Source organism: Lithobates pipiens, unplaced genomic scaffold (genome assembly GCF_037356315.1).
Source record: "Lithobates pipiens isolate NorthernLeopardFrog02 unplaced genomic scaffold, aLitPip1_a1.2 Scaffold_22, whole genome shotgun sequence".
Classification (NCBI taxonomy): domain Eukaryota; kingdom Metazoa; phylum Chordata; class Amphibia; order Anura; family Ranidae; genus Lithobates; species Lithobates pipiens.
Window position 1 is genome coordinate 32672261 of NW_027507784.1, and position 22508 is coordinate 32694768.

General features: G+C 45.3%; 1 protein-coding gene across 1 annotated transcript in view; it reads right to left on the minus strand.

The window, feature by feature from the left end:
* Positions 1–22508, minus strand: part of LOC143925644 (uncharacterized) — a 144056-nt gene that overhangs the window by 30708 nt on the left and 90840 nt on the right. Inside the window, exons 10-12 of the mRNA XM_077450110.1 lie at positions 15940–16218; positions 10458–10745; positions 253–540 (exon numbers count right to left, since the gene is read on the minus strand). Of these exons, the coding sequence (XP_077306236.1) occupies positions 253–540; positions 10458–10745; positions 15940–16218 (855 nt within the window). The remainder of the gene's footprint in view (positions 1–252; positions 541–10457; positions 10746–15939; positions 16219–22508) is intronic.

A 22508-nucleotide genomic window follows, 5' to 3' on the forward strand; every position in this document is an offset into this window, starting at 1 on the left:
TATATCTCAAGGTTCAATCCACCCCCTAAAAGTGCAGGAATTCTGAAAGCAAACAGTCTCTTTTACAATGCACTGGGATTCTTGTGTCATGGGTGTACTTTGTATGAAATGTTAGATTTAACTACATTTACTATTTTATAATAAAATAGTAGGAAAAAGATATAAATTCAGTTTAAAAAATGAACTTAGAAAATTAAATAAAATTAACCCTAAACTATTATATTGTTTTCTTAAAAATATCAATATACTTACTGGATTGCAGGGGCCACTCCATGTCCTGATATTCCAGGTCTCTAACGAGCAGTCTGTTAAATTTTCCCAATGTTTCATATAATGTGTCCTTGTCACCATCACCCCAGCCTCTGACTACATTGTACAGATCTCTCATCTTCTCCTGAGAGTTAATTTTGCTGCAGATTGATTCATACTGTTCTTTTGACAGGAGATTTTGCTTTAGAAGACTGTCTAGGGTGGGTTCCAATGCATACACCCAATTTATTAGGTCCTGACGATGTCTGTCAACAAAGTGCTCTGAAAAATCTGGAAAAAATAAAATATTAATATTATAGTTTAATGCCCCATTCTGAGCTGCTGTTAAATGTACCCATGTAGTGTGGTCCCTCTGCAAAGCATCAGTTAAAGGCTTGTTTGTCTAGGAGTAATAGAAATAAATACAAATACTAACCATGCTCCTTGCACCTACAGACTTTTTCCTCCTAATGTGAGAAGTCCCTCAAACCAACCTGTAGCAGCTCCCTCATCACATACAGTAAAGAACCAACAGTGTTGCAGTGTATGGGAGGATGCTGAGGACCTATCCACATCCCACGATCATTATATTGTGGAGGAGAGTACCATCTGTCTAGGTAGGAATAAGGCAAGAATTTTACCTATTATCTTCTCACCTCTACCAAATGAGCATTTAAAATGGTTCTAAAGGCTGAAGGTTTTCTTTACCTTCATGCATGAAGTTAAAAAAAACATTCAGGCTGCAGTTCCCCCAATAGCCCCCCAATACTTACCTGAGCCCAATCCCAATCCAGCAATGTGTACAAAAGCCAAGGCCATCCCAGGACACTCTCTCCTGATTGAGTGGGACTATTGGCTCCCGCTACTGTCAATCACAGCCAGTGAGGAGGGCATGGGGGCGGGACTGAGCCACACTGTGTGTCCCATAAACGAAGGATGAACAAATGTTTTGTGGCAGAGAAAGGCTGAAAACCCCCTGCAAGGGAAACCCAGTGTTGAACTGGAACCTCGTGTGTTTTTTTTTTAAACCACTTTCAGACCGGACCATTTTGCTGGTCAAAGACCAGACCACTTTTTGTGATTCGGCACTGCGTCACTTTAACTGACAATTGCGCGGTCGTGCGACGTGGCTCCCAAACAAAATTGACGTCCTTTTTTTCCCACAAATAGAGCTTTCTTTTGGTGGTATTTGATCACCCCTGCGGTTTTTATTTTTTGCGCTATAAACAAAAATAGAGCGACAATTTTGAAAAAAACGCATTATTTTTTACTTTTTGTTATAATAAATATCCCCCAAAAATATATAAAAAAAAACATTTTTTTCCCCTCAGTTTAGGCCGATACGTATTCTTCTACATATTTTTGGTAAAAAAATCGCAATAAGCGATTATTGATTGGTTTGCACAAAAGTTATAGCGTTTACAAAATAGAGATAGTTTTATAGCATTTTTATTAATAATTTTTCATTTATTTTTTTACTAGTAATGGCGGCGATCAGCGATTTTTATTGTGACTGCGACATTGTGGGGGACCCATCGGACATTTTTGACACATTTTTGGGACCATTGTCATGTGGCTATATAAATGCAGTGATTCCTGTGTAAATGACACTGGCAGTGAAAGGGTTAACCAGTGGGTGGCAGTGTAGGGGTTAAGTGTTCCTAGGGGTGTGTTACTAACTGTGAGGGGGTTGGGCTTTCATTTAGTGAACATTGATCTCTGCTCCAATCACATGGAGCAGAGATCAGCGTCATTAGTTGCTAGGCAGAATGGAGAAATGCTGTTTACACGGCATTTCCTCCATTCAGCCGTCCCGTGAGACGATCGCTGGTTTGCCCGCGGCGATCGAGTCCGCGGGCCCCGCAACTGGACTCATGGGGGTCCCGACCAGCGCGGGAGTGCGCCGCCGGCGACGCGCTCCCGATGGCAGGGCGGCATTGAAGATTGGACGTACATGTACGCCAATATGCCTGCCTGTGCCATTCTGACGACGTACATCGTCGTGCGCTGGTCGGGAAGTGGTTAAAGTAGAAGTAAAGTATTTTTTTTAACTTAGGCCTATAATAAGGCTTACCTATAGATACAGTGAATATCTCCTAAACTTGCACTGTTTAGGAGATAGTCACACTGCGTGTAGCCAGTGACGTCACTGGGGCATGCGCTCTGAAGGGACGGAATACCTGTGTCGTCCCTTCAGAGCTGTGTGTCGCGGCCATGACTCCCATGCGCAGGTGCAGGAGTGATGTCAGCGCTGCATGGCCTGTCAGATGGCCAGAGCATGCAGACCTTGAACGAAGACCAGGTGAAGATAGAAGCCATGTCAGTGGTGACAGCGTACCGCTGAAGGGCTTTGTTCTAAGGTAAGCATTTCATAATTCATAATCACACATTATGCCATTGTCTTGCAGGGATATATATATATATATATTTTTAAAGGCTGTTGTTTACTACTGCAACAATATTTTCCTGTGCATTGGTGTGATAGTCCAAATCAGAAAAGAACTCTGTAGTCAGAAGAGGGATATTACTTTAAAGCCTTAATGCCCTCTAGGACTGGGGTTGTCCTCAGAAGACTGTAGAAAATAGATAAAAACTGGCATAGTGCATTATCCAACAACACATTTATTGAAGAGAAAATATAACTACTCACAAGTGTAGGTACTAAAATCACTCATAAAAGCCACTATAGGTGGCAGCAATTTCCCAGCTTCCCAACTTTGGCTCTGATGAAGACGGACACCCTTAGCAATGTGTCAGCCAGCAGGAACCCTGGTGAGGTCCTCCTGGAGCTAAAGGTAATAGTGATAATAGACCTGATTTGACCAGTGGAAGCAAAAAATTTAGTCTAAAAAAAAACCCCTACCTGATTCCTCTAAAAGTTGGAAAGGAATCAAAGATGATTCATTTTACAATGGAGCCTAGCAGTTGGATCATGATATAGCAGTTTGACCCATGACAAAAAATAGGTCTTGGAATCAAACTGTGAGAGAAATGTAGTAAAAATCACACATTTTAATATAATGGTAAAAGTGGTACAGATCAGTAAATGGGGTCAAAACATAAGCCCGGGATCAGTAACCAAAGCGGGTAGTCAGGCAGGCCTGTAATCAAGAAACCAGAGATCAGCATAGTCGGAGGCAGAAGAACAGGATCAGGAACCAGAAGGGACGTCAGCCAGGCAAAGTCTATCACAGGAACATAGCAGAGAATCTCCAGATATGTTGACAAAGGTGAAGGCAGGAAAGGAATGAACAAGGCAGTTTAAATAGCCCTAAGGGACTGGCTGTAGGCAGGACTAACAAGCAGATGATGATAACCGGGTGAGCCACTGAAGGATCAATGATTGCTGACAATTATCCAGCAGCTAAGCAGTCTGAGCACAGAGAAGGAAGCTGCTAAAAGCCTAGCCCTGACAGTCTGAAACCAAATTTGTCAAGCAATGAAAAAAGATCTGATCATTCCACCGAGTCTACCCTGACTCCATCAATATATTCTGTGAGAGTACATTGACACATTTGTATGGCTGCCATGATCTGTTTCCTTGAAGGCTCCTGGTCTCCATCTCTCTGTCTACCTTTACCCTCTACTGAGATATCCAGTCTGTGGATTTATTTCCCCCTACTTGGAAGCATTTTCTGTGAGCCAGAGGGCTTACCATCTTTGAGGAAGTTTCTCCTGCTGTGTTCCTCTGGTGCCGCTGCTCCCACGCCACGTCTCTTGGCTGTCTCTGCCATCTTGAGATACCCAGGCAAACTTTTACAGCTGGTCCCCAAAGGATATCCTGGGGCCCTGGCCTATATTCACCATGGATGTTCTTAAGGTGGTTTTTTGCTGCAGAAACCAGCTCCCTTGTGTTCTGCCTCCAAGGATCAGTAAATTATGTTTCATTTTGGCTGGAGCTCCTTCTCCCTGCTGTTTACATGCCAGGCACAGACTCTGCCCCCACCATTTGCTTAATGTATTACAAGAACACAACACCTTGTCATCCTGGAACAAGCATGCTTCTTCTCTCAACCCAACCATGCTCCTGTTCAATCGAGCAAGTAATTTTCTAACTTGGTGGATCTCAAGCCCAACCTTAACAATAAAGAAGTTTTTCCTTTCCTAGCACTGGAAAGTGATCACAACACACCCCTGTCTTTCAGGCTGGGGAGGAGTGTTCCAGTCCCTCATGGTCCAAGCAACATGGTCACAAGGTCACCAGTGGAAGCCAAGCTCCCAATTAACATTCTGGAGCTCAGAGCAGTTTGATTGGCTCTACAACAAGTACCCCCACTTCTGCAAGGACATCCAATTGTGGTGCAGTCAGACAATGCCATGGCTGTGGACTTTATCAACCATCAAGAGGACACCATGAGTCATGCAGCCTTGAAGGAAGCAAGCCAGATAATCTCATGGATGGAAGCTCACTGTCCAGTGATCTTTGCGGTTCACATGCCAGGAGTAGAAATTTGTAAAGTGGACTACCTCAGCCACCCCTGCCTCGATTGAAGGGAATGGGCCCTTCATCCAGACATCTTCAGTCTGATACAGTGCCTTGCAAAAGTATTCACCCCCTTGGCTTTCTAACTATTTTGTTACATTACAGCCTTTAGTTCACTGTTTTTTTTTTTATCTGAATTATATGTGATGGTTTAGAACACAAAAGTCTAAGTTGGTGAAGTAAAAGTAGAAAAATATATACGTAAAACTATTTTTCAGAAATAAAAAAATGATAATTGGCATGTGCGTATGTATTTAGCCCCTTTGTTATGAAGCCCATAAAAAGCTCTAGTGCAACTAATTAGCTTCAGAAGTCACATAATTAGTGAAATGATGTCAATCTGTGTGCAATCTGTTATTACATATAAACACCTTTTTAGAAGGCCCCAGAGGCTGCAACACCTAAGCAAGAGGCACCACTAAGCAAACACTGCCATGAAGACCAAGGAACTCTCCAAACAAGTAAGGACAATGTTGTTGAGAAGTACAAGTCACGGTTAGGTTAAAAAAAAATCCAAATCTTTGGTGATCCCTAGGAGCACCATCAAATCTATCATAACCAAATGGAAAGAACATGGCACAACAGCAAACCTGCCAAGAGACGGCCGCACACCAAAACTCACAGACTGGGCAAGGAGGGCATTAATCAGAGAGGCAGCACAGAAACCTAAGGTAACCCTGGAGGAGCTGCAGAGTTCCACAGCAGAGACTGGAATATCTGTACATAAGACAACAAGCCGTACGCTCCATAGAGTTGGGCTTTATGGCAGAGTGGACAGAAGAAAGCCATTACTTTCAGCAAAAAACAAAATGGCACGTTTTGAGTTTGCGAAAAGGCATGCAGGAGACTCCCAAAATGTATGGAGGAAGATGCTCTGGTGTGATGAGGCTAAAATTGAACTTTTTGGCCATCAAAGAAAAGGCTATGTGTGGCTCAAACCCAACACATCACATCACCCAAAGAACACCGTCATGCTGTGGGGATGTTTTTCAGCAGTTTGTTACTGGGAAACTGGTCAGGGTTGAGGGAAAAATGGATGGTGCTAAATACAGGGATATTCTTGAGCAAAACCTTCCAGCAGGACAATGACCCCAAACACACTGCTAAAACAACACTTGAGTGGTTCAAGGGGAAACATGTAAATGCATTGGAATGGCCTAGTCAAAGCCCAGACCTCAACCCAATAGAAAATCTGTGGTCAGACTTATGCCACGTACACACGACCGGACTTTTCAATGGACTTGGTCTGGCGGACAATCCGACGGACTTTGCAGCTGAGGTCCACCGGACTTTCAAACAAACGGACTTGGCCACACACGATCACTCCACAAGTCTGACGGATTCGAACGTGATGACGTAGAATAAGGAAGTTCATAGCCAGTAGCCAATAGCTGCCCTAGCGTCAGTTTTAGTCCGTTGGACTAGCACACAGACGACCGGATTTTTAGACCGGACTCGAGTCCGCTGGAAAGGTTTGAAGCAAGTTTTATTTCTAGGTCCGCCGTACTTTTGGGAAGAAAAAAAAGAAAAAAATCTGCTGGAGGCCACACATGATCGAATTGTCCGATCGAATTCCAGTCCGCCGGACCAAGTCCGTTGAAAAGTCCGGTCGTGTGTACGCAGCATTAAAGATTGCTGTTCACAAGCGCAAACCATCCAACTTTAAGGAGCTGGAACAAGGCGGACTTGGCAAAAATCCCAGTGGTAAGATGTGGCAAGCTCATAGAAACTTACCCAAAGTGACTTGGAGCTGTGATAGCCGCAAAAGGTGGCTCTACAAGATATTGCCTTTAGGGGGGTGAATAGTTATGCACATTGACTTTTTCTGTTATTTTTTCCTATTTGTTGTTTGCTTCACAATAAAAAAAAAATCTTCAAAGTTGTGGGCATGTTCTGTAAATTAAATGATGCAAATCCTCAAACAATCCATGTTAATTCCAGGTTGTGAGGCAACCTGGAACCTGAGGGCCTCTTTCCAACAGGCAAGATCTGCTATCTCAAGACCCTCTATTCCATCTTGCTTTGGAGCCTCTGGCTTTATTGGCATGGCTGTTGATGCCCAGGTCTTAAAAAATAGAGTCTCTCATTCTATTATTCTTACCTAGTTAAAAGCAAGAAAACATACTTTCAGGACATCTATAGTTGTACCTGGAAATCCTTCTTTGCCTGATCTAAACACAGTCACTTTTATTCCAGAGATTACTTTGTGCCTCACGCTCTGGTCTTCCTACAATCAGGTTTTGGCCAGAACTTGGCCTTAAAGAGGAGCTCCAGGCACCCCCTAAATACAAACACTGTAGCTGCTGACTTTTAATATTAGGACACGTACCTGTCCAGGCATCCAGTGGTGTCCTCTCCCACGCCGATTCTTCAAATAGCTATCAGGTGCTGGTACTGCCATCTTGACTAAGGGAAACTGGTGGCTTCACAGCCAGTTTCCTACTGTGCATCTGTAAAGCAGGCTGCACTTTGTGAATGGGTCACAGTCTTCTGGGACCTGTAAAGTGTCCCAGAAGGCTGCGTGGGGAAGGAGGAGGGGTGAACTTCCGGCTCAGTTTGCCACGACGACCTGAGCTGAAAGTGGGAGTGGGTACCTGTTAAAACTCCCCAAAAGGTGCCAAATGTGGTAGCAGAGGGGGGAGGAGGCAGACAAGCAGAGCTTCCCCATTAAGCACCCTGAAAGGACAGGTCTCGGCCTTGTCCATTCTCTTTTAAAGACCTGGGTGTATCTCACATTAATTATTCATTACAGAACCCTGTGTTTCCTTGGGACCTCAACTTGGTTCTCTCTCCCTGCAGAAACCAACCTATGATCACATCAGGGATATTCTCTTAAAAGATATGTCCAGCAAAAGTAGCCTTTTTGGCTGCTATAATGCCGGTCCATGACTTGGCAGCCTTGTCCTGTATGGAGCCATTTCTCATACTTCATACAGACAAGATTGTCTTATGCCCAGGGCCATAAATTATTTCTCGGGTACTATCAGTCTTACACCTTAATCAGAATATAGTCCTAGCATTCCCTGCCCCCTCGTCGTGCCCGCGGCAGTGTGTATATAACTTCATATTCCCCGCCCCACGGCAATGTGCATACAAATCATTCTAAAGAGAATTCTCTTCATTGCCTAAATGTAGTCAGAGCCATTAGAGTATGCCTCAAAGCTACATCGTCTGTCAGACATATGGATTCTCTATTTGTTATGTCCTCAGTACTTTGCAAGGGACACTCTGCTTTCAAGTCCACCATTACAAGATGGATTAGAGATCTGCGCTTTTACGTACCCATCCCACCATGGGGAGGTGGGAATTTCCTGGGCATTTACAGTATCACCAGGCCACAGTAGCCAACTTTGTTTAAGGCTGCCAGCTGGTCCTCTGTTCATACCTTCTCAAGGTATTATCAGGTGGATGTTCAATCTACTGTGAATGCAGTTTTAGGACACAAGGTTCTTGCAGTGGCACTCTGGAGTTGGGTCCTTTCTGACCCTTGTTGTTGTTGGGCCTGTTATCACAGTTCTGTTTGTATAGTTGTAGTTTGCCCTTCTTATTCGTTGTTTGGGGACATCTCAGGGTCCATAAAAGTTTTGTCTGTGTTCTGTACTGTACAATTAAGATAAGATGAATTTTGAGTTACCTGTAAATTCCATATCTTTGAATACAGTACAGAACATAGGGCACCCTCATTTCCATTCCTTGATTACTCTGCATTTCTTGCACCAAAACTGGGGACTCTCAGAGGGAGGTAGGGTTATAGGGAAAATGTCTTAGGAGCATTTCCTTGAAAGCTTTGCTAGTGTCCAATCACCAAGGTCTATGAATACTATGCCTGTGTCTTCTATTGTACTCCAAGATATGGAACTTACAGGTAAATGAAAATTCCTCTTTTTCCTACCTCCACAGAAGGCACTTCCTAAAAAAAAGCTAAAACTCGATTAGATGATATCCCTTTTCTTTCTATAAGGACCAGCATCAAAAGAATGTTTCCAGGATTCAGTCTACAAAGTAGATTATGTTTGAGGGCAGGGGTGTCAAACTCAATTATATCACGGGCTGCATCATCATTATGGTTGCCCTCAAAGGGCCGGTTATATCTGTAAGATTGTATTAATATTTCTACTCTTTATCATATTATATAATTGCCTCAGCATGTGATCTGTCATGGTTTTGCAATAGTTTGCTTACCTGTTTCCATATGCTCATCTCTAGAGACCAGCCGACCCTCACCTGACTGCTTTTGTAATCCATCCTCTGGCATGACTCCACCCTAGCTCCTTTCAGAGAGCTCTATATTAACCTGTGCACTGCAGGCCAACCCGGCTGATCAACCTTTGTGTGTTAGGCCGCGTACACACGCGGGGACTGTTCGCCCAACTTTGTCCGCTGAACAGTGTTTCGGCGGACAGTCCGCTCGTGTGTGGGCTTCAGCGGACAGTTTCAGCGGACAGTCTGACGAACAAAGTTTTTCGGAAATTCCGTAAAACTGTCCGCTGAAACTTGGTTTGAGCGGACAGTCCGCCCGTGTGTAGGCTTGTTCGTCAAACTAAGTTCCGCGCATGCTTAGAAAGGATTTACACGGCGAAGGTTGCATTGCAGTGTATAGGACGTCGTATTTCTAGTCCCGTCGTACGTGCCATTCACGTCATCGCGCAAGTTTCAGCGGACTGTTCGTTCGTCGTGTGTGGCCAAGTCCGTCCATGCTAATTTTGAGCGGACTGTCCGCTCAAACTGTTTGACGAACAAAGTTGGGCGAACAGTCCCCGCGTGTGTACGCGGCCTTAGCTTCCTGTTACCTGCCGTGTGCACTTCTGTTGTTCCTTTAACAACTTTGGCCTGTCCTTGACTATCCCTGTTTGCCTGTGATCCTGACCTATTGGCGTGTCCCTGACTATTCCTGTCTGCTTGTGGCCCCGACCTTGGCTTTATCCCTCACTATCCTTATCCTCCTGTTGCCTACTGTGGGTGCGAGCTGGGGGACCCTGGGGGTCGCGACCTGGAGCCAGTTGCAGCCCAGTCCATCCTCACCTCTAGAGGCTCTGGTGAACACCTGCTGGCTCTTAGACTCCGCGTCCCAGGGAATCTAACGCTCTAATCCCGGTGGGATCCCCCGTCCGCAGCAGTCAGCCGTAGGGTCCACAACCTTGCGGTGCACTCCAGATCCCTACGGTGTGCATCTGTCACCTCGCCTCAAGGTGACCTGACATGATCATTACTGATTTTAGTAACAACTTAAGTAATAACTAGCTTTGAAAGTAGAAGTCTTGGAAAAATAATGTCAAGCAGATATTCAATTGTACAACTATTGTACAATTTATTGAAAAATTTGTTTTGGTAACCTGAAGTTTTTTTTTTTCAATCACCAGACAAAACTTACTAAGTACTGTTCATTATATTCACTTTGTTTAACTTTTTGGTCCCAGTTGAGACAGGCAGAACTATGACAAAACAAATAATTGTGCTCTGACCTAATGTGCAATCTGAATGGGTTGTTTTAAATGCTAAAGGTCCACATATATTTTAAGGATTTACAACTACTTTAATATTCCTATTTGTCAATTAAAACTTTGAAAAATAAACAATACATTAAGAAAACAGCATCACAAGACAAAAATAACCAGTCCTAGACTCTCTTTCATTTTCAATCAGATTGGTTGCTATTGGCAACATTATGAACTCGGAGCACTCTGCAAGACAAAAGATGTGATGGTTAAATAATGGTGACACTTACTTGGTTTTAATGGTTTCTTCTTGCCTTTCTCTTCCAGGAGACTAATTATTTGACCATTCAATTTCTTTAATATATCATAAAAAATATTTTTTTGTGTAATATCCCACTTTTTGATAGAACAGTATAGCATTTCCATCTTCTCTTTAGGTGTATCCTTGGTGGATATTTTGTGAAACTGGTCTTTTTTCAGCAGACGTTCTTTCCGAAGATGAGATAAAATTAGCTCTACCATACTTGTCATTCCTTTTATCAGTTCCTGCTGATGTCTGTCCACAAAGTGCTCCTTATCTACCAAAGGGAAAACCAGTTATAAACATTTTTTATTTGGTATCATTGTTTACCCTTTTCTTTATTTTTTATTTTATTTTTTTTTACGTCAGTGAATTCCGTTGTTACCACAGGACTCAAATCAGCTTACCGCTCAGAATCCCTCTCATCTTTCTTCACATCATTGTAGGTGATTTTATCTTTTTTTTTAATCTTACTACTTAGTAGATGCATTTTTCTTACATATATTTTCCGTATTGCATCCTAAATTGTTATAATTCACTCGCTTTTTATGTATTTTATTAAATTAGTTACATTCATCTCTTCTTTCCCTAATGAGACTGTCCCCCCCCCCATCTACCCGCCCCCACTCCCTCCCCATCGCTGGCCCGGCAGACCACCCCTGCAAAAAAGAGGACAACACATTTTTTGATCTAGACTATAAGTCAATATGGGATTTATACCCTTAGCCTTTCAGATATGTACCATTTCATTTTAAATCCTTGCCAGCTCTTCCATTTCTGAATGATATATTTATTACTCTTCTCCTTCAGATTGTTACCTAGACACTCCATCCTGTAAGTTTCCTCGACAGCATTCACCCATTCCCACATTGCAGGTGCTTCTTTTTCCTGCCAGTTTTTAGAGATTATTTTTTTTCCGGCATTTAATAAATGCGGAACTAACGACGCCTTATACTGCTTAACCGTGCCCTGTATACCATGAAATAATACCACCCACGAATCTGCGACTACCTCAGTTTTGGTTATCTCTTTGATATGACATAAAATTGTATTCCAGTACTTTTTGATTTTTGGACATCCCCACCATAAGTGGGCCATGGTTCCCGCTTCTTTACAACCTCGCCAACACTCCCCTGTACAGTCTGGGTGGAATTTACGCTTGCGGTCAGGGGTGTAATACCACCTTGCCAGACATTTATAACACATCTCTGCCATCTTAGAGTCTACAGCCGACCCATGGACCAATTTAAATATTTTTCCTAACGTTATATTATCTTTATTTCTGCCCAATTCCCTTTCCCATCTTTTGATGAATGGTGGGACACCCAATCCCCCCTCCGCCAACAATAAATTATACCATCTTGAGATGATTCCCTTAGGGTTCTTCGTTATACATAGTTGTTCCAGGGGGGTTAATTCCCCTCCTGTTCGAATCGGCTGTGGTAATTTTCTTACGAAGTGGGAAAGTTGGGTGTACCTCCATTCATCAATCACCATCATATCTGTTTTATTCTTTATTTCGTGCAGGGGTGCTAAACCACTTGCCATGATTACGTCTTTTAACTGTGCTTCCGCCTTCACCCAATTACCTCCTATCTCCTTATATCCTAATAAAAAAAATATTCATTATCCTTTAGTGCTATAAGGGGTGAATTGTAGTTCCCGTTTATTTGCTTATATACCTTGTCCCATATCCGCAGTGTATTACGTGTTATATTGTTTCCATCTAAGGACTGTGTCCTTTTATGGGGAGGGTTCCAAATTTGCTTTCCTAAGTGAGCCTTACAACTAGTGTGCTCTAAATTTACCCACCTTTTTCCCGTGTTCTCCCCTTTGGTCCATTCGGTCGTTCTTGATAGGATGACCGCGTTATAATATAATTGAACATCAGGCATCGCCATCCCACCCCTAATTTTCGGTTGTCGCATAGTGGCTAGTGCTACTCTGGGTTTCTTATTCTTCCATATGAATTTAGATAGTATCGATTTCAGTTTTGCAAAATAAACCTGTGGAAGTGCGATCAGCATCATCTGAAACCTATACAGAATTTTCGGGAATATTATCATCTTTACTGTATTTATACGCCCTAGCCATGATAATGGCCTATTTCCACATCTTTTACATTCCACTTGAATTTCATGTAATAATGTTATGTAATTAAGCCTATACATTTTCTTCTCAGAGGTGGCCAGTTTAACCCCCAAATACTTTAGCTCCTTCCACCAGGGGAACTTCCATTCCCTCTGGAACATTTGCTCCTCTACTTTGCTGGTACTAATGTTTAATATTTCCGATTTAGCCCGGTTTATTTAAAAATTTGAAAGGTCGCTGTACTGTTTTAGCATTTTTATTAGATTGGGCATACTAATCTTAGGGTTGCTCATATACACTAGAATATCATCTGCAAATGCTGCGAGTTTATGTTCTTCCATCCCAATTTTTACCCCTAGTATGTCTGGATTTTCTCGGATCGATGCAAGAAGGGGTTCTAATGACAACACGAAAAGGAGGGGTGACAATTGACACCCCTGCCTTGTTCCCCTTTGCATTTCGAAATAGGGCGAATCCAACCCATTAACTTTTATCCGCGCCCCTGGATGATGGTATCGAATTTTCATTTTCTGCACCATTTTTGGGCCTATTCCCATATTTTCTATCGTCTGAAACATGAACCCCCAGTCTACTCTGTCGAATGCCTTTTCCGCATTCATCGACAGGAGTAGACTGGGGGTTCCCTCCCCCACATCTTTTGAAGCAGTAGAAGGGTTCTTATCCCATTATCTCTTCCTTCCCTTCCCGACACAAACCCCACTTGGTCTGGATGAATTAACGTTGTCATCCGACCCCTCATTCGCTCGGCTAGAACCTTTGCGTAGAGTTTCGTATCCACATTAAAGAGGGATTCCGCCCAAAAAAAAATATTAAAAGCCAGCAGCTATAAATACTACAGCTGCTGACTTTTAATAAATGGACACTCACCTGTCCCGGGTTCCAGCGATGCTGGCAGCCGAGGCCGATCGACCGCTCGGGCCTCGGCTGCTGCCGCCGCCATTCGAGGTGAGGGAATCAGGAAGTAAAGCGAATCGGCTTCATTTCCCGGTTCCCTACTGCGCATGCGCGAGCCGCGCCGCGCAATAGGAGATCTCCGCGCTGTCACTGGGACCCGTGTGTGTCCCAGCAGACAGCGCGGCAGGGCAGGAAATGGCGTAGACTCCCGTGGGAGTCTATGCCCGGAAGTGGGTGAAAATACCTGTCTTTGACTGGTATCTCCACCCCCCTCCCCCCTGAAAGGTGTCAATTGTGACACCGGAGGGGGTGGGGGTTCCGATCAGCGGAGGTTCCGCTTTAGGGTGGAATCCCGCTTTAAGCAAGGAAATTGGTCGAGAACTGGAAAATTGTGTTGGATCTTTCCCTTCTTTCTGGATTAGGGTGATCGTAGCTAATAGGGCTTCCTTACTCATTTTGTATTCCTCCCCCAGCCCGTTCATATAACAACATATTTTTGGGATCAGGCTTTCTTTAAATCTTTTGTAATAAAACATTGTAAAACCAGTCTGGTCCGGGAGATTTTCCCGGGGCTGATGTTAACAGTGCTCTATTTATTTCCTCTTCCGATATTGGCCTCTCAAGGGTCTCTCTATCTTGAGTACTTATTTTAGGGAGTCAAGCTTTTTTTAAATAAGTCTGGATGTCCTTTACTCTAGCTTCATCTTGTATCCCTGGGGGTCTATTCGAGTATATCCCTTCAAAATATTTCCTAAACGTCTCCGCTATTTCTTTTGTTGTATACACCATAGTGCCTTCCTTGTTTAACACTTTTCCAATAAAGTTTTTTGATTTTTTTTTGCGGAGCATCTTGGCTAGGAATCTACTTGGTTTATCCCCCCAGAGGTATCGTTCCCGGGCCAACTCATTAAAGGCCCTATTGGTTTGCTGTTCCAACAGGCCCTTCAGTTCTTCCCTCTTCTCCACTAGTTTTTTGTATAGTACCTCTTTTTGATACTGCCCTTTTTTATGTTCTTAAAGTTTTAATGTTTTCAGCCCGCATTTTTTTCCTTTTGGCCCCTAAGGCTATCAAGATTCCCCTGATGTATGCTTTATGTGCCTCCCATAGTATTTGACCTCCTACCTCCGTCGTTTCATTTATTGCAAAATACTGATCGATTTCTCTACTTATTTTAGCCTTACCCTCTTCATTGCGTATCAAATCTTCATTAATCCGCCATGAAGCGGGCTTAACCCTGTTCCCAGGGATATTTAATTTCATTTTCACTGGGGCATGGTCCGAGAGGGTAATCACCCCTATATCAGCCGTGACCACACAATCTAATATACCATGATCAATATTAATGTAGTCGATACAGGAGTACGTTCCGTGCACTGGGGAGTAGAATGGGTAATCTAGGGCCTTTGGGTTCCTAATCCTCCAGCCGTCTACCAGTTGGTTACTGTATACGTTTTTCTCGAACTTTTTTAACTGTTCGTTTCTGACCCTCTGAGCCCCAGACGTATTGTCCACTCCCGGATTCAAACAAAAATGTATGTCTCCCATCACATTTACATGGCCCTTTTTAAATTCCATTAAAATCCTTAGTATTGTATTTACATATCTAATGGGGTTACTATTAGGAGCGTAGATATTAGCCAATGTGCAATCCATATCATCCAATTTCCCTTTTAGAAACAGATATCTCCCTTCCACATCACTCATTTTTTCGGCCGACAAGGGACCTTCAATTCTTTTCCTCCCCGCAGTCAGCATGAATACCAGAGGCTCCAGGTCCACGTGTCATTGCGCTGCGGCTCAGGGGGGATCGCACGTCAATCCCGGATGGGGCTTCGGTCGGTGCCTCCTACTCCTCCAGCCACTGCACTGCTTTCTCCATCCCCTGTCGGCTCGCGCGGCATGGTAAGCGCCAGCTAGCCCCCTCCCCTTGGGTGGACGCTCCGTCTCAAGTCCTGCCCCCACCCACGCCTGCTGAGTGTGCGATGTCTTTTTTCTTCTTTTTTTTTCTTTTCTAACGTCTAGGGGTGAATTGTAGATTGCAGGCTGTCCTTTGATTGTCAAAAAATTTTTTTTTTTTTACAATGTTTAGCAACAATACACATGTTACTATAATGGTAATTTGTAGCTTTCATTACTGGTCTAATGCATGGGGCTTTTGGCACTGAAAACAATAAGTATAAATAATGTTCCAAAGTATCAAAAGTATCCAAAGTTTGTGTATTATGCTCTTTAGTCTGGCCCTTGTAATAAGCAACAAAGTTGGTACAGTGGGCAAGTGCCAGATATATAACAACCTTAGAACCATGGCATGATTGATAAAAATGTTTGGGTTAAATGTTTTCTTTCCTCTTCAGGCTTATACTGTAAAAATGGTTGCAATTGGAATTATTTTTGTGGGGAACACACAATTAATTCTGATTTAAAACATTCTGCATAAGAAATAAATATATATTCTACAACTCACATGGGGTTGGCAGTTTGTCTTGATGTTCCAGGTATTTGATGAGCTCCTTGTTATGTTTCATTAGTGACTCATAAAATGTGACCTTGTTGCCATCACTCCAGCCACTGACAAATTTGTAGAGCTCTTTCATCTTCTTATGAGAGGTTGTATTATTACACAGCCTGTCATGTTGATCCTTTGTTAGCAGTTTCTGACTCAGAAGATCATATAGGATGGGATTCACAAAAGTCACTTCTCTTATAAGATCCAAAGCATGATGTGTAACAAATTGCACTATGCCTGTAAAATAATAGGAAAGAGCAATTATAAGCTTTTTTAAGTTTGATTGTATCATTAATGTATTTTTTCTGTTTATTTTTGCTATCCTGCTTTTCTCCCTCACGTGTCCCTCTTTCCACCTGTAATCTGTACCTTTTACCTTCCCTTTTTACTCTCCTCTCCTTCCCATCTATCCCTCTTCCCTTCTCCAATCTGTTTCTCTTCCCCTTCCCTTCCTCTTTATTTCTCGTGCCCCTACTCCATTTTCTGAGCTAACCCTTAGACACACAGAACAAAACTGCAGTACAAAAAAATGTGTTTAGTTTAGATTCATTATTTAAACAATTTAGTTAAGTTAAATCTGTTAAATTCATTTAATTTGTTTTCGGAATTCAATTTAAATTTGCTTCAAATCTGACATATAAGTGGCCTCGCAGTGCGTCCCTGGCATTCCGGCCGGAGAGATCGTCGAGGCAACATCTCCTGGAGAAGAAGAAGAAGAAGAACGGAATGCGGGGGCGGCGACAGAAGACCGGGCCACCGCCTGTAAAAGAGCTATAAGAAGGCGCGGTGGCCCGGCAGAAGAACCGAAGAGGGGGACAAGACCCCCGAAGTCGGGAGAAGAGGCCGGCGGCGAGGAAGAAAGCCGGACTCCTCCGCTAGCAAAAGAGCTACAAGAAGATAGCGGAGGAGTCCGGCGAGAAGACCCCCGAAGACAGAAGACCCCCGGAGCTGTGCAATAAAGTATTTTATCTCGTGTGTTGTGTTTTTTTTGGTACTTTTATTTTACAGGTGAATGGGTAGGGGTACATTGTACCCCATACTCATTCACATAGGGTGGGGGGCCGGTATCCGGGGGCCCCCTTATTAAAGGGGGCTCCCGGATTCCGATAAGCCCCCCGCCCGCAGACCCCGACAACCAACCGCCAGGGTTGTCGGGAAGAGGCCCTTGTCCTCATCAACATGGGGACAAGGTGCTTTGGGGTGGGGGGGCCGCGCGGCCCCCCTCCCCAAGGCACCCCCCCATGATGAGGGCACGCGGCCTGGTACGGTTTAGGAGGGGGGGGCGCTCGCTCGCCCCCCTTTCCTGGCCGGCCGGGTAGCGTGCTCGGACAAGGGTCTGTTGTGGACTTGGGGGGGACCCCCACGCCGATTTTTTTTACGTCTCCTTCGCGGGCCCCGCCTACCTGGATACCTGCTCGAAATGAGCGGACTTTTCTCCGGGCGGAAAAAGTCCGCTCATTTCAAAAGTACGGCGGACTGGCATACACACGGGCGGATTGTCCGCCGAAATGCGAGTACGACGGACAGTATTTCGAACATTCCGAAATACTTAGTCCGCCGTACTGCACGCTGAAAAAGTCCGCTGAAGCCCACACACGAGCGGACTGTCCGCTGAAATGTGTTTCGGCGGACTAAGTAGGCCATACAGTCCACCCGTGTGTACGCGGCATAAGTTGTCGAAAAATCCGATCTTTCAGAACGTGATGACGTAATTTCGTTACGATGGGACTAGATTCAGGCTAGTAGCCAATAGGTTTGATGTAGGAATTTGATCTGAACATGCGTGGCACTTGGTCCGATCAAAATGTTCTACACATGATCGGATTACATCCGACCGGCCCAGTTGGTTGGGAAATATTTCCAACATGTTGGAAAATTGGGTCGGACGGATATTCCGACGGAATCAGTCCAATGCATACCACACACAGTTGGATTATCTGACGACACGGTCCGATAAGATGCATTCCGACGGATTCTCCGACCGCGTGTACGCGGCTTTAGAATGCATTTATTCCAGGTGAAAGAACGTTAATGAAAACATCTCGCAAGCTGAAACCACTGCCTGAACCTTATGATAGCCTGCAATTCTTCACCAATTTGTCAATACACTATGCAACTCTGAACATATCGCAATACCATTACCAAATCCCTGAGAAATAACGATAATAACGATATTCCATATCAATGCAAATATCCTCTGAAACTCCTGATTCACTGGTAAGCCAATTCCCACATTGTCACATCCCTGGATAAAGGCCTGTGCCCACTCAAGTCATTGGACATTATCCCCTCTCAATCTCCACCATCCAGTCTAAACAGGGGAGATACCAAAGCAGGTGCTGAATGGCGCCTGCTGAATCGCAACCAAAGTAGTGCCTTCTGAATACTCGGCTGAGTACTCTTGACTTTCCTTTCTTATATTTTACATATGTCCCGCTGTCTCCGCTGCATTGAGAATTTTCAACCCAGTTCTCAAGGCCCCCACTTCATGAGCAGTGTCCTGCTGCACACAGGTCGTACCAACCTTCTTTTTACTACCTGTTTACTTGACTGTTTGCTGTGTTCTTTTTCTTTTTGGTGTATTGTCTCTACAGCTACAGCAGAACATCCAAGGCTGACATACAGTCTCTGCAGTGACAGAAGTTGCCATAAGGTCATTGCATCTTTGAGCCTATCTATCTGCTCATCTGTGTTGGTGACCTCTACTAGGGGTGGGTGAAGGGTTCAGCCCAAGCAGGAGTTCAGGCAGAACATTGGCTGGCGTCCTGTTTGACCAAGACCCAAATTTTTGGGGCGTTTGACCATTTGTTCGATTTGCCGAATGACCACAATGCACTGTGCATTGTGGTCCCTGTGCATCCTGCCTGTAGCCAATCATAGCTCAGGCTGTGTAGTGCACGCCCCACACTATATAAGGCCGCCATTAAGGCAGCCTCGTGCAGTGTGTTGGCGTCTGAAGCAGTGGGTGTTCTGTGTACCTTCAACACAGTTACACACCAATCGTTTTTGGCTGATTTAATATCTTGCTCTTGTGTAGTGGTTACTGTCTGTGCCCTGACCGCAGTATACACCACTATATTCACCTCACCTATATAGCTAGTGATCTAGCTTTAATAATAGAGCTTGCAGTCAGTAGTGTTAGTGCGTGCTGTCTGCGTGCTCTGTACCCAGTACATACCACTATATACACCTACATAGCTGTTCTCTATTTGAGCCCGATTGTCATCTGCAGGAGTTATTGGAAGTCGTGTGTGCTTCCAGCACAGCACAGTATACATCTGTATATACCCCTTTAACTCTGCTGTTTTCTGGTTATTGTCTGCGTGCCCTGACCGCAGTATACACCGTGATATTCACCTCACCTATATAGCTAGTGGTCCATCTTTAACAATAGAGCTTGCAGTCAGTAGTGTCACTCAGGAGATAGTGCGTGCTGTGTGCGTGCTCTGTACCCAGTACATACCGCTATAATCCACCTACATAGCTGTTCTCTATTTGGGCCCGATTGTCATCTGCAGGAGTTATAGGAAGTTGTGTGTGCTTCCAGCACAGCACAGTATACATCTGTATATACCCCTTTAACTCTGCTGTTTTCTGGTTATTGTCTGCGTGCCCTGACCGCAGTATACACCGTGATATTCACCTCACCTATATAGCTAGTGGTCCATCTTTAACAATAGAGCTTGCAGTCAGTAGTGTCACTCAGGAGATAGTGCGTGCTGTGTGCGTGCTCTGTACCCAGTACATACCGCTATAATCCACCTACATAGCTGTTCTCTATTTGGGCCCGATTGTCATCTGCAGGAGTTATTGGAAGTTGTGTGTGCTTCCAGCACAGCACAGTATACATCTGTATATACCCCTTTAACTCTACTGTTCTATAAAAAAGGCATCTGCAGGAGTTAGTGGGTGTTGTGTGCCTCCAGCACAATATAAACTACCCAACTACTGTTTTACCCAACTCCCTTCAGGCCATTACCATGTCTGGAAGGCCAGCAAGGAGAGGCAGACAGGCGCGAGCCGATAAAAGAGGGCAAGCAGGCTCTGTGTCTAGAGACAACAGTGCTGGTCGTGGACGCGGTGCATTGTCATCAGCACGTGGCCATGGGACATGCTTGTCCTTCTTTTCTGCAGCTGGACATGTTGAACCACAACATGCCAACGACTTGGTAGAGTTGATGACCAAGCCCTCTTCATCCTCCTCATCCTCTCTCACCCAGTCTCAGGGTAGTAGAAAAGCAGCTGCCAACACATCGTCGTCCCTCCTCTCAATGTCATCATCAGTGACTCCTTCCCTAGACCCACCACGTCCTCCTGAGGAGTCTCCTGAACTCTTTGAGCACAGTGTTGGGTACATGCTCCAGGAGGATGCCCAGTGTTTGGTGGGCTCTGATGATGACACTCAGCTAGAGGAAGGCAGTAGCGTGAGCGCAGAGAGAGAGGATGCTCAAGAAGCACAGCAATCTGGCAGTCATGTTCCACAAGCTGCAGCATACTGCCAGGTTTGCTACAGCGATGAAGAGGGAGGGGATGATGAGGGCACTGACTCCACGTGGGTGCCTGGAAGGAGGGAGGAGGAGGAGGAGGAGGAGGAGGCACATGTCCAACGAGGCAGGATGCCCCCTGGGGGCCAGCTTAGGGGCAGCACACCGACTGAATCACACCGCAGAGCTCCGCCTGCGCAGAGCGCTTCCTCTGCGCGTTATTCTAAAAGTTCTTTGGTGTGGGCCTTTTTTGAGACGAGTGCATCAGATCGCACCGCTGCTATTTGCAACATATGTCTCAAGCGTATCTCACGTGGCCAAAACATCAGCCGCTTGGGCACCACATGCTTGACCAGACATATGTTGACCTGCCATGCAGCTCGTTGGCAAGCATACCTCAAAGACCCACACCAAAGAACAAAGCGGACCTCTCCTTGCTCCTCATCAGCTGGCATCTCCAACCCCACTAGACCTTCAGTCCTCTCTGAAACCTGCTTTGAGAGGAATGAAGGTGTAGAATTAGGTGTGTCACAACCAAGTGCTTCCGGGAACTCTGCTAGTGGTACATCCACGTCCGATTATAGCAGGCAAATGTCCCTGCCCCAGCTGCTGGACCGGCGGAAGAAATTTACTCCCAGCCATCCACATGCCCAGCGGTTGAATGCTAGCTTGGCTAAATTGCTAGCACTTCAACTGCTGCCTTTTCAGTTGGTAGACTCGGCCCACTTCCGTGAGTTTGTACAATGTGCGGTTCCTCAGTGGCAGGTCCCCAAACGCCACTTTTTCTCACGGAAGGCGATTCCAGCTCTCTACCGGCATGTGGAAGGCAATGTCCTTGCCTCGCTGGACAGGGCGGTCAGCGGTAAGGTGCATATTACCGCTGACTCATGGTCCAGCAGGCATGGACAGGGACGTTACCTGTCTTTCACGGCCCATTGGGTCACTCTTCTGGCTGCTGGGAAGGATGCAGGACAAGGTGCAGTAGTGTTGGAGGTTGTTCCGCCACCACGCCTCCAAAATGCTACTATTGGTTGTGACACACCTCTCTCCTCCACCCCCTCCTCTTCTTCTTCCTCCATGGCCTCTTCCAGTGCTCTGTCCTCAGAACCAGCGGTGCTCCGTAGGCGTTGCAGGGGCTACGCAAGTACGCAGGCAAAACGATGCCATGCCGTGCTTGCGCTGGTTTGTTTGGGGGACAGGAGCCACACTGGGGCGGATGTTTTGTCAGCTCTGCAGGGGCAGGCCGAGAGGTGGTTGACACCACGCCAGCTTAAGCCAGGAATGGTGGTTTGCGACAATGGCACCAACCTCCTCTCCGCCCTCCGACAGGGACAACTGACCCATGTGCCCTGTGTAGCTCACGTCCTTAACCTGGTGGTGCAGCGGTTCTTGGGCAGGTACCCCGGCTTACAGGATGTCCTGAAACAGGCCAGGAGAGTCTGTGTGCATTTCCGCCGATCATTTAATGCCTGTGCTCGGCTGGCTGAGCTCCAAAAGGAGTTGAACCTGCCCAAGAACCGCCTTATATGTGACATGCCCACCAGATGGAACTCAACATTGGCCATGCTGCAGCGGCTGCACACGCAGCAGAGGGCCATCAATGAGTACCTGTGCGACTACGGCACCAGGACAGGGTCAGGGGAGCTTGGTTTTTTCTCACCACGCCAGTGGGGCATGATCAGGGATGCATGCACTGTCCTGTCACCGTTTGAGGAGGCCACAAGGATGGTGAGCAGTGACAGTGCATGCATCAGTGACACTGTACCTCTTGTCTACCTCTTGGAGCATACGCTGCGTGGAATAATGGACAGGGCACTTGAGGCAGAACAGAGGCAGGAAGAGGAGGACTTCCTTGCCTCTCAAGGCCCCCTTTATCCAGACAGTGTTCCTGCTGTGCCACCCATCACACAGGAAGAGGGTGAGGAGGAGGAAGAGGAGGAGGAGGATGATTGTGTCAGCATGGAGGTGGAGGCTGGCACTCAGCAGCAGCAGCAGTCTTGTAGGGATGATTTACAGTCCCAAGAAACCCGTGGACTTGTATGT